This window comes from Sitodiplosis mosellana, unplaced genomic scaffold (assembly GCF_009176505.1).
Source record: "Sitodiplosis mosellana isolate CC-2019 unplaced genomic scaffold, AAFC_SMos_1.0 Smas_scaffold_6166, whole genome shotgun sequence".
NCBI lineage: Eukaryota > Metazoa > Arthropoda > Insecta > Diptera > Cecidomyiidae > Sitodiplosis > Sitodiplosis mosellana.
Window position 1 is genome coordinate 5,419,673 of NW_022601407.1, and position 12,040 is coordinate 5,431,712.

Sequence of the window (12,040 nt, forward strand, 5' to 3'; positions counted from 1 at the left end):
GTGAATTTGCAACGGCTTCTTTTTCATCTTGATGTGTGTTTCTTTTTCTTTAGCAAAACTGAAAATCATCTGAAATGTACATTGTACATCGACGCAATAGAAACACATATAATTGACTTCTGGAGAAAACATTTTTTTCTATTAATTCAATTTTGTATTGAGGCATTTTTCTTCTCTTCTTCGGCGGAAAGTAAAGCATTTTTTTTTCTCTTCTTGGTTTCTTGAACATCGAATTGAACATTTTTCGCTTTTCTTCTTATTTCATAAATTCCAAAAAGAAAAAGAAAAATAAACAACGATTTTGCGGATTTCCTTATTGTTGTGATAAGTTATCACTGATAACGATTTTAGTTATGTCACTCTTAGAGCCGCATATCCCAATGGCTGACACACAGTCCATCAATGTGTCTTTTTTCATTGCATCACATCGACGGATGTATTAATCAAAGCCTGGCGAATAAGCACAATCTATCTCGGAAAGGAAATTGGACTTTTTGTGAATTTCGTTTTTGAATCGTCGCAATTTCGTCGGATAAGAATCGAGCTCATTCATGTAGGAAATTCAATATTTTCTCTGGAACCTATCTAAAACAAATCTGAATGATTTTGAAAAACATTCTGTCGTTTGTAGCTCTAATTTAGAGGCTCTGAATGGCAGATTTTACTCAATACTTAACAAAAATAATTGAAATAACCACTTCCACCATACACTTTTTTGTCGGTAATTTTTTTTTTATTGTGATGAAAGCTTTTTGTGTATAATGTGTTGTCAAAATAAAATCACCAAAAAATTGTGTGTGTGTGTGTGTGTGTGTTCTTCTTTTTTGTACGTTAAGAGATATAGAACAAAAATTGAATACTCTGTCAATGCTTAAATACGATGTGAAAACTTGTACTTGTATCGCTAAAAAAATATTGCATCCATAAAATTCATTGCAAAATTGAAATAAATTTTTGAGATTGCATCTAAAAATAAATGTGTGATTAATAAGGCAAACATGGTGTTATTCCGTGGGTTTTTTCTCCATCGATTTGTTGGCCTGGATGTTTGTTTTAGGCTTTTGATGGCGGTTCGGCTTTCATGGGCGCCGAAGTGTTAACGGTGCTGCCAACGGCAAAGTTGAATCCAGGGTTGGGCATCGTTTCCAATTGATCGGCGAGACGTTTCTGTTCGTCGACCAAGCGATAAATTTCGTTGCGTTCATGCTTTGTGAGTGGTCGTCGCTTTTGCTTAGCGGCAAATATTCGTTTGTAGGCCTCGATAATCTGTGGATTAAAAATAAATCTTGTTAAAATGTTATTTTCTTAATCAAAATTAATAATATCATATTTTTAATATGTTTTTTTTCTCTGATTTTGAACGATTTACTGACGAGTTTCCTTTTCAAACAATTCAAGACTTTTCAATATGATTCGAAAAATTCAAGGATGATTTTCAATTAAGATAGGTCAATCTTTTACCTCTTGATCAATTCGATCGAGTTTGCGTTTCATGTCCAATCGTTTCATTTCGTCTTTGGCCACTGCTTTCAATGTTTTTAATTCGTTGCGATTGAACTCAGCGATGGCTTGTAGTTCGGTGCGAACTCGTTTGATCTCATTGAGCACTTCGTCTTCTTTCTCTTTTGCAAAGTCACTGGGTTCAAAGATGCCCAGGTCGAGCAATTCTTTCTTAAGCCGCTTCTCCACATCGATGCCGCCCTTGAAGAGCGAAGTTATCGAACCATTTTGCGCTCGATTCGCCGATGATGGATTATTTTCGGCGCAACTATCATTGCTGTCAAGTGCATCGCTGCATCCGACCACATCGCTTTGCATATCCGAACTGTCTTCCAGCAACGCTGACAGCAATCGTTGTGTTAACGGTCCACAAACACCTTGACCCATCATCTTTTCGCTGCCTTTTTTCATTGCATCGTCAGCGACATTGGAATTCTGTAAACGTTTCGACTTGGCATTGTCTTCATCGTTTGCCGCCCAACGAACGGCATAATGTGAACCGAGCTCAGGTATTGAAGGCACTAACGGATCGGTATATTCATCGATTAAATCGTCCAAAAATTTGATATCCTCCTGTGTAATTGGCATACAGTAGGGTTCAACGGAGAGCCAAAATTTGTTCGGCACATCGTTTTTGGGTAAAAGTAATTTTGGATTTGGATGTGAACCGCCAGCGCTGGGACTTGGCATTGCGTCAATACTTTGGTCGAGCTGCTGTGCCGGTGAATTTGATGAGCTACTTTTGATTTTCGAATGCTTTGTGTGACTGTGTCGATTTGAATCTTTCGATGATGATTTTTTGTCGTCACGCTTCCGTTTGCTGCCGCTTTGCTTCTCTTTTTCTGCATTTTTCTTCTGATGCTTTCGATGTTCCAAGTAATCGTAGTCCGTTTTTAGGGCACGATATCGCAACGAAACCGATGATAACAGAACCTCCAACTCCATTTGAATTGCATCCAACTCTTCCAGCGGCAAACAATCATCCTGCACATTACTTAACACTAAAGAGAGAAAACGATTGGGAATTAAATTTTATTCAAACAAATGGAAATTCAGGGCATGACTTCAAGTCGTCGTCACTTCAACCATTCACATGCTTCATTTCACTAACCAAAACTGTATCGCGGTAAACGCCTTGAGTTCTCCTCAATTTTGATATGTGACGCCAGACTCATAATTGGCTTAATTGTGGTGTCGCCAGAATGATGATGCTCCCGATGATGGTGATGATGATGGTGGTGGTGGTGGTGGCTAGACTTATGCTTCGCCGGTGAACTTGACATGGTTTTTTTTTCTACAAATGAACAAAAAAGACGTTAATTTTGCTTCGAAATACACAATTCAAGTGAAATTTAATTAGATTTAAACTGTTGAACATAACAACTGAACAAATCGAATGTTTTGATGAAAAACATGCTCTACACTTCTGTATTCATTGCAAAAAGATCACTTTCCACTTGATCACAATGAAAAAAAAAACTCCATGTCTCTTAATACTTACACAATTATTTCAATCCAAAAATGCAGCAAATTAAAAATATTCAAACAAAATGAAAATACACGCAGAAAAAAAGTAGTTGTTCATTTGTTGTTTGCAAATTGAAATGTTTACACATTTGTTTGCATCGTCATTTATATGTGAAATGCGCTTGTGTTTGTGTAGCTAAGTGACCCCTCTATGTTTGTTTTGACGCTTCACCACTAGTTCCATTCAATTATCGTTTAGTGTGGACAAATGAATTTCTGTCAAATGTCAAACGCGCGTCTCTTGCAACTATTGGTCTTCTGTTCGCAAAATCAATTTCTAATTTATGAAAGCACAAAATAATGCAGGCACATTTTTTTATAGAGGGTAATAAGTTTCCTGAGTTTCGCTTCACAATTGATTATGCATCTCAATTCACAGATAAAACAATTCGTACGAATTTGAGATAAAACTCAACTGAATCGAAAAATGACTCAGAAAAGCATTCAAACAACATGGTATACGAATAATGAAAACAACGCATCTGTCAATCGAATGGATATGTCTTTCGTATTGTATGTATACCGACTTTAGACAAGTTTTTAGTGCCATCTATCAGTGAAATGATGAATATGGAATTATTCGAGAGAAAAAATCGTCGGTTCGAAACAGGAAAAAGTAATAGCGGAAGAAATGTTAACAATTTTTTCTAGTATTTCTCCATTGAGTTCGGAAAACACACAAACAATTAATCCATTTTCCATTGCATGAAATCTTTGCTTAAGGAATCTGCTGCTAAGCCAAAATTCGACCAGTTAATTTACCTATTGTTCCTACACTCATATGTCCTAGGAAGAGATTTACTTTTCTCGAAAGAAGCTGATGATTATGTACCATCCAAAAACAACTATAATTTAAAAAAAAGTAAATTCCAATTTGATGGATTGAATTAATAACCACAAATGAAACGATTTTCCCACTTCCACTTTTATTCCATCATTTTTCCATTTGTCAAACAATTACACCTCAACTATTTAGATTTGTGCTTCAATTCATCCCTGCGAGATAAGAGTCAAATTACTACATGAAAAAATGAATAAATTCTAATTTCCCTTATAGAAGGAAATGTTGAAAACACAAAACGAAACATTGTTTGTTAACCTTCGTTTAATCAAATATTTGCCTAGGCTGCTTCGAAAATATCACTAGATCTGCACTTCTTCATCAGCTTGAATCCACCGACTGTGTGGGTCAATTCGTTCTTTTATCCAAGCATCTCGCACTACACCAATTTAGAAAGAAATTAGATAACTTGGTCAATGAAAAAAAGTCAAAGGAAAAAGAGATTGATTTTACCAAATGAGAAACCGAGCGCCACAGCTACGACCAGGATATAGGGAAGGAATTCTTCTGTTTGCCTTTTGATTTGCTCTCTATATATTTTACTTTCGGTTTCAGTTCTACTATGAGCATATTCTTTAAATAGGAAGAGCACCGTGAATGGAAGAAAGCAAAGTGATTCCCAGTACATTTTTTGATTGGAAGCAGTCATGATTCGATTGATCAGAAAGTTCTCTGCATTGGATTCATTTCCTTTTGATAAATAGTGTTTGTGTTTCATAGCTGAAATACATTCATTACATTATTATTGTTATTGAAACTCAGAATTATTGCCTGGACCACACATACCAATGATAATTATGGAAAAAATAATTAAAAAGTCCGTTTCATAAAAGATGCTAAGGAATGACTTAACGAGTAATGCATATCCAATGGTACAACAGAGAATATATAAAATTACTCGATGCGTTGCAGTCCGTTGCAATAATTGCTCTTGTGTCTTGAAAAGAAAATATAGAGTTAAGCCTATCATCACGATAAGAACCTTTGATTTGGCTCAAATTGGTAAAATCAGTTGTTAAAATGTTGTGCCACGTGCAAAAAACATCACAAAAAGAACCTTGACCCCGAATGTGTAACGGTGATATCTAAATGATATGGGACTATAATACTTACCCCAAAAATTGTGTAATGAATGAGCATCAAGTGATTCACCATGCTCATCAATTTCAAAGAAGAAACTACGGAAATCCATAAGAAATTCGATGCATGAACCCATCGATCGATTGGAATGTCTCGACACACTCGCAAAAACATAATAACCGATAACAAATCACATACTTCGCACAACACAAACGCTATGACATCGTACCACAATTTATTCTTTCGATTTGTTGGCTCCCTTCGAATGCATGTCAATAGACATAATGCTAGTGCTAAAATGATACAAACGAAACGTTCAGTTCATAGTAAAAAAAATTCCAAATTTATTTCGATACAAACCCACGAGTAAATTGAATAGGAACCATGTGATAGCAAACGGACTCTCGTAAATAGGATAATTTCTCTGCAAAGATGAAACAAAACACAGATTTTGTATACAGCGTTTATGTTAACACACAGAGCATCGATGGTTCTTATCGTATTACCGCCAACACAAAACAAAGTACGCCTAATTGAATTGCCACAAATATATTTAGAATACACATTTTTATCTCTTTTCTCATGTTTCCATGGAATTTTATAGGCTATCGTTGTAACACAGAAACATAATATTGTTTACATTTTCCGTGACATTCAATGAAAATAAAAAAGGCATGCGCGACATTTGACACTTGGCCACTCTCCTATTATCCCTCTCTTTAGTTTCGCAACATGTGGAAAACAGTGGTTTATTCTGCATTGCATTTAGCCAATGGACGGATTGTCAAAAAGGAATCGGTTTTTTACGTTGAAGCTTCGTTTGGAATTTTACTCGTTTTTAGAAGAAAAAAAATTTGGTAGAATATTATGCAAATTCAATATCATTTTTGAAAAATGAATTTTCGCAATCAAAATGTGACACTGTCTTATGAAACTCTTATGCAACACTGCTTTGTACTGTTAAAAACGCTAACCGTCGTTAAATTTTTTCTTTTATTATTTGAATGTTGTATTGGATCAAAGAGAACAGAGTTAAAATTTTCATTTGTTTTTATTCAATCATTTCCTTTGTATCAATTTACAATATTCCACTTCGATTGTTAGACTAGATTTGGACTTAAATTTACACCTGAGAATGTAGTTAATGAATTCATTTATGGAAAAATAGAAAATAAAATACAGATAATAAATGCTTATTAATTTCCCTAAGCAGCAATGGCCATTTGATTCATATCCTGCAATTCATACGCATCTCCTCCGAATCGAAAGTTCGAAGGTGGATCAATTATTGTCTTCGTCCAATTGTCTCGAACTGTGGACACATTTTGCCAGAAAATAGAGTTAAAAGATTAAAATTGTAGGTTACAGATTTAAGAAATAAAAACTTGAATAATTTTTTACCTTGTGAAAAAATAAGAAAGCACATTGCGACGGGAAGAAACTTCTCGAAGAGTTCAAATTCAGGATCTTCCCTTGGTTCTCTGAATAACGGTAGGTTTCGAATAACTTCTATTAGACTACTTAAAAAGCTGAAGAAAAATTCCCAAGGTATATCTCTGAGTGAATTCAGCATGTTTGATGGAAAAATTCTTCGCCAAGCATTGTATTCGTTGCCATAACACAAATAGTGTCTGGTTGATAAAACTAAAATACATTCGAATTAATTTCGGCTTTTTGTTGGTAACTGAAAAATAGGGCTACATACCGATAAAAATAATAGGTGTGTTCACAGTAAAAAAAGCGGAAACACAAACCATGCCAACAAGTGACATAACGAACATGACGAAATTTGTGATGCAGCAAATTATCAGTACTGGTGCTCTATGGGTGGCAATCCGTTGCAATAATTGATCTTGAAACTGGAAAAATGCACTTTAGTTGGAAAATAATGTCGACTATTTAGCTACAAAAAATATAGCGAAAAATTGTATTCAAACGGATAGACTATATTAAATTTTAACTTACCTCATCATTCGTATTACAAATGAGTGTCAAGTGATTTGCGGTATTCATTAGTTTATAAGAAGATAAAATAATAAAAAATAGGATAAAAATCGATGGAGTCAATAATAGTCGATCAATTGGAATGTCTTGGCATATTCGCCAAAACATAAAAACCGAAAATAAATCACACGATTCAAACAACAGAAACATTGTAATGTAGTAGCACAACTTAGTCCTACGCTTTGCCCATTCACATTGAACAAATCCCAATAAGACTGTTGCAGTCACTGCAAGAGATTTTTTTTTCCCATTAATTAATTATTTTTCGAATAAATCTCAAGAAATTGTGGGCTTATTTTGATACAAACCAACAACTAGATTCAATATAAACCATTTGATAGCAATGGGGCTCCGGTAAAGTTCATGATTTTCCTTAATTAAGAATATAATTCATTAATTCCATTGCTTGAATGCATTTACTAATTAATATTTTACCTACCGAAAAATCAATGTAACTGTAAATTGTGACTCCTGTTATGGTTATACCACAAAACGGGAAGAAGATATAGTCGAGATAGTCCATGTTCCAGAAATGTGTAAATGATATTCGAAACATCAAAATAGAATATCGTTTACAATGTTTGATGACATCAAAATTAAATAAAAAGAGCATGCGTGAATTTGACATTTAAACACTGTCTCTTTGCATCCCTCTCCATAGGTTTGACGAAACTATGGTTACGCAGTACGCGAAAGACTTGTTGGTATTTGTTGATAAGGCATTACAGTAAGCCGACCGTAATCCCAAGTGAGAATATCATTTAAACAGCGGTTGATCTAAATTTTCATTCTTTTTCGTAGAAATTGGGAAATTTATTGCAGAAACGGATTGAAATGAAAGAAAAATGAGTCTCATACTGAATATGATGATACTATTTTTATTATAAAATTGCGATCTCAAGTACAAAATGTGATTTTTTTTTTCTCCGAGCCAAATATATTATCAACATCAATGGAATATTATTCCTTTAAATCAATCAACGATCCATCTGGCGTAGCCACCTTCACATTATCTTTTGCTCGCAAAGTGACATTATTTCGATGAGCCACTTGTTCCCAATTGCTATAACCATCCGGAGGAATATAGTGCCACTTATCGTATGTGCCTTTGATCTCAGTTATGACTTCCATGGAATTTGTAGCGGCCGCTGAAACGCCATCGTCGGTATTTCTCGACTCAGCAAAATAATCATTTCCAGGAAACGATACATGATCCCATGCAACAATTTTAAATAACTTGCAATCTGAAAAATTGTCCTTTTCTTCTTCGTATTCGTTCGGTTGGCACAATTGAGATCGGCCATTATTCTGGAATGCAGGCCGTACGCGATAGCTCACACGATCAAATTGTTGGGTTCCATTTGTGCATTCGCGGTGTGGATCAAAATAGATGCAAGCGATATTATGGTAGTTTCTTGCATGTTTTCTTAAAATATTCTGCAAAGCTTGATTCAAACGTTCACCCATTTTTCCTCGATATCTTCCCGCAAACGCTCCGCATCCTATACCAGGAATAGTGACCAACGCACGTTGATTGTCTTTCTTCGCATTTTCGTTGGCATAACTCAGCAGCGGCATTAATCTTCTCTCAACCAACCGGTTATACTTATCTTGATCGATGTCACTGCCCGAAATGACTTCGTTCAAATCGGGAGGCATTCCTATGATGGAACCTCGAAGCAACGGTCCGGGTGTAAACAGCAAAGTTCCATTCAATGGTGGATTATGCGTATGGAATCTCTCGTTATATGAGTCCCACACACCATTGTCGTAAATCTCAACATTCATTGCAATGCACAAATCGCCCAATATTTGCAATTCAATTTCGTTCCAATCGAGTCCACCTCCTCTAATCTCACTCTCAGCAAAAATGATGGGCTTCTTGGTCAACAATAATAGCTCGATGAAACGTTCAGTTGACGTTTGATTGAGATGCGATTTATTTGCTTCCAAAATTCCTCGCAGATACGAACCGGGCTGCACTTTGTGCGTATGCAAATCATTTTTGTACGAAACCAATCGGTTTAAAGATTCTTGGCTCAAAAGAATATCGTACTTTGGCTTATTTTCCATTTTCCTTTCTTTGGGGCTAATTTCTTGTGCAGAAAGTTCAATATTCCATCCAAAGAGAGAATATATCAAGATTATGAGCAACAAATCGGACAGTGGCATGAAGCAGTATTTCAGGTTTGAAGACTTGACAAACTGATATTTGAAGAGTTTGTTAAACGTTCACGATCGGATGTCTCAGCTAATGAAAATGTTGCTTTTTCACAGTGTTTCCCTTTGGAATAAAGAGAAAAATGTAAAAGTTAAAACAAAATTCAACGAATTTATCACGATTCGAATGGTTTTGGACAATAAAACAAAGTCATTCGAAAATCAGTCACGATGTTTGTTTCTAAACGAATTCTCCTTTCGTGTGTTGAAACAAGAAAATTCGTCATTCAACAGGATGAACTAAATTGAAGTTCAAGGCGACTCAGAGATCCGGTGTGAAATAACTGGTTTTAATATACTTACACTGGCTGCTTGCAGGAATGAATTTGATTATTCTAAATATACCCAATAATATCAACTGTGTTGAAGTGAATCACTGATAACTTTATTACTCATTGACCCATTGGAGAGTTTATTTTTGTTCAAAACCGATGAAAATAAGAACAAATAATTTCGAATTTGAATGTTCAGATTTAATGCAATTTTACGCACTATTGTGTCTGCTTCATTGAATTTATAGTGCAGAAAAGAGGAACGAAAATTAGTGAATTCTCCCTTACAATATAAATGCGTAGTTCAATTCCTTCGGCAGCAACTTTCGGTGTTCTTCCTCGATTTTGAAATAAACAAAATTTACTGGAAGTATGCGGTGTTTACACATTAATACGAAACTTATCTGACTGGCTGATGAACACAAACATCAAACAAGAACGATTGACAGCGCACACAATTTTCATGTAACAATGGATTGCGCATGTATTCAATGCAGATTTAAAATACAAACACTATAGCTGTGCGAAACACTATAGCTGTGTACAGCACACACAGTGTGCGCTGACAGATTTGAATCAAGTCAACGAAATAAAATTACAAATATGTATGTATATGTGCGAGCGGTTTTTTCAAATAAGAATAGAAATCAAGTTGGTCATTTCCAAGATTATTTCTTCATGGCTTTGTGTCATTAACATGATCAATGTAACTAATTTGTAGATTGTCAATTTGTCGGTTTGTTTGCATTGATTTTGTCTTTGGGGCATAACTGTATTTTATGCAAAATAATGGTTTCAATCAGAGTGTTTATTGAAGTGAATATGTATCTGTAGCTGTATGTAAATGTAGCTCAGTTGGCTGAGTCAAGCCAAAATATATATAAATATACCAGATATTATGGAGATGATGAATAAAATCCAAAATAGATTTTTATTTACTTCTATACTTTAATGAGTCAGAGGGTGGCCATGGCCAGTCATATTTCATATTTCATATTTCATATTTCATATTTCATATTTGTTTCGATTCCCAAAAATGAGACTTTTTATCATATATAAATGCTTAATTCAATTAATCATATGTTTGGCTTATATTATTTGGTCATTTTGAACTTCGAAAGAATTCTGCCAGTATTTTTCAAAAAAACATTAATAAGAATAATTTCTTTTTCGGGAATTCTTATTTTTATTAGTTCTTCTCAGATAAAAACTCCTAAAAGTGGCTTTTTGAGATACCTCCCGAACAAAAAATGAAAAAAGCCACTTTTAGGAGTTTTTATCTGAGGAATACTCCCATTATTTTTGTCAAAAAATAAATTTTAACCAAGACACCAGCCCCTAAAAGTGTATATTTGAGAAATTTTCGATTTTTTTAGAGTTGAAATCGAATATGAGGCTAGAAATATGTGAAAACATATCTCAACTTGGTCATGTAGGGACCCAAAATGTTCGTAAAGGATCATTCTATAAGTTCAAAGACTGCATAGGTAGAAATCGTTTGCTTTTATCTGTCAAATCGAAGCCCGTAGTCGTGATTTGATAACTTTTGTCCGAAATTTCTCTTTTATGTGTGAATCAATTGGCACCAAATTTCATCCAAATCGCAATCTGGCAAGTACCAAAATGTTTGTATAGGTTCTGGCTACACGACACAAATCTAAAACTGAACAAAAGTACACCATCTGGGTGACTCGTAGAGCAGAAAATGTTGAAAATGCCGAAAAATTGTCATTTTTCATTTTTTTGTCATTTTACACTGTAACTGGCCCAGAATGCGGTTTCAAGGGCTAACGTCTGGTAAAAGTTAAGATAATGACGATCCAAACAAAACCTCATCATCAATTTTTGCCGAAAATTGGCTGGAATAATGGAATCAGCCGAAATGTTGCGATCTAAATGGCCTCCGAAATCGCTGTCATGAAAAATTTGATATGGGCTTGCGTCCTGATTTTATATGGTACCCATGTACGTTCTTTGCGCCAAACCTATTTTTTTCGTGGTATATTCTTCGAAACTGGCCGGACATTCCAGATGAGGGATAACTTTTTGTTTGGAGCTGTCTAACTTCTACACAACCATGTTTATCCAACCTAACCGATGAAACTACGATACCACCTTAACCTTTTGACTGTCTTTCCTGACATTTTTGTCAGTCGCTCCGAAAATCTTGAAAATAGTACTTTTTTTAAATTATTTTTTGATGAAACTCTAGGACTCATTTAATTTTGATCCTCAAATTTCGAAAATGATCCGAAAAATATTTAAAATGATCAGAAACTTTTTTTACAAATTTGATCCGAAAAATTTGCAAAGTATCCGAAAAATATACAAAATGATCAGAACTTTTTTTTATTAGTTTGATATTTTTCTGGTAATTTTCCATATGTTCGGATCATAATTAATTAATCCAAACTCTAGGTATGCTCTTTTCGATCATTTTTTTTCTTAGTTCCCAAAAAAAAGTGAAAAAATAAATCTATTTTCCTATGAAAACCCAGCCCGAAGCAAAAAAAGTCATTGGCTGTCTTTCCTGACAAAAATGTCAATATATATTTAAACCAATAAATAAAGTTGAAAAAAAAGTTTTTGAGCAAAA

The 12,040-nt window shown here is 34.7% G+C and overlaps 3 protein-coding genes across 5 annotated transcripts; all 3 read right to left on the reverse strand.

Annotated features, from left to right (window-relative positions):
* Positions 1 to 711: 711 nt before the first annotated feature.
* On the reverse strand, positions 712 to 3,513 carry LOC129575255 (transcriptional adapter 3-like). The gene is made up of 4 exons (XM_055458420.1): positions 3,002 to 3,513; positions 2,612 to 2,794; positions 1,462 to 2,501; positions 712 to 1,266 (listed from the first exon to the last, which is right to left on the reverse strand). The coding sequence occupies exons 2-4, from the start codon at positions 2,781 to 2,783 to the stop codon at positions 1,054 to 1,056; spliced, it is 1,425 nt and encodes a 474-aa protein (XP_055314395.1). The 5' UTR covers positions 2,784 to 2,794; positions 3,002 to 3,513; the 3' UTR covers positions 712 to 1,053.
* Positions 3,514 to 3,931: 418 nt separating this feature from the next.
* Positions 3,932 to 5,595, reverse strand: LOC129575256 (uncharacterized). Of its 3 annotated transcripts, XM_055458422.1 has the most exons (7): positions 5,455 to 5,595; positions 5,309 to 5,372; positions 4,982 to 5,241; positions 4,655 to 4,805; positions 4,322 to 4,588; positions 4,127 to 4,247; positions 3,932 to 4,023 (listed from the first exon to the last, which is right to left on the reverse strand). In XM_055458422.1, the coding sequence occupies exons 1-6, from the start codon at positions 5,530 to 5,532 to the stop codon at positions 4,171 to 4,173; spliced, it is 897 nt and encodes a 298-aa protein (XP_055314397.1). In that variant the 5' UTR covers positions 5,533 to 5,595; the 3' UTR covers positions 3,932 to 4,023; positions 4,127 to 4,170. The 3 variants fall into 3 exon arrangements, 2 of the variants coding, with proteins under 2 accessions (XP_055314397.1, XP_055314396.1); XR_008688782.1 differs by having other exon boundaries at positions 3,943 to 4,247; positions 4,655 to 4,831; XM_055458421.1 differs by having other exon boundaries at positions 3,943 to 4,247.
* A 2,207-nt stretch (positions 5,596 to 7,802) lies between these two features.
* LOC129575257 (uncharacterized) lies at positions 7,803 to 9,964 on the reverse strand. The gene is made up of 2 exons (XM_055458424.1): positions 9,476 to 9,964; positions 7,803 to 9,236 (listed from the first exon to the last, which is right to left on the reverse strand). Exon 2 carries the CDS (start codon positions 9,122 to 9,124, stop codon positions 7,913 to 7,915), a length of 1,212 nt encoding a protein of 403 aa, XP_055314399.1. The 5' UTR covers positions 9,125 to 9,236; positions 9,476 to 9,964; the 3' UTR covers positions 7,803 to 7,912.
* Between the last annotated feature and the right edge of the window lie 2,076 nt (positions 9,965 to 12,040).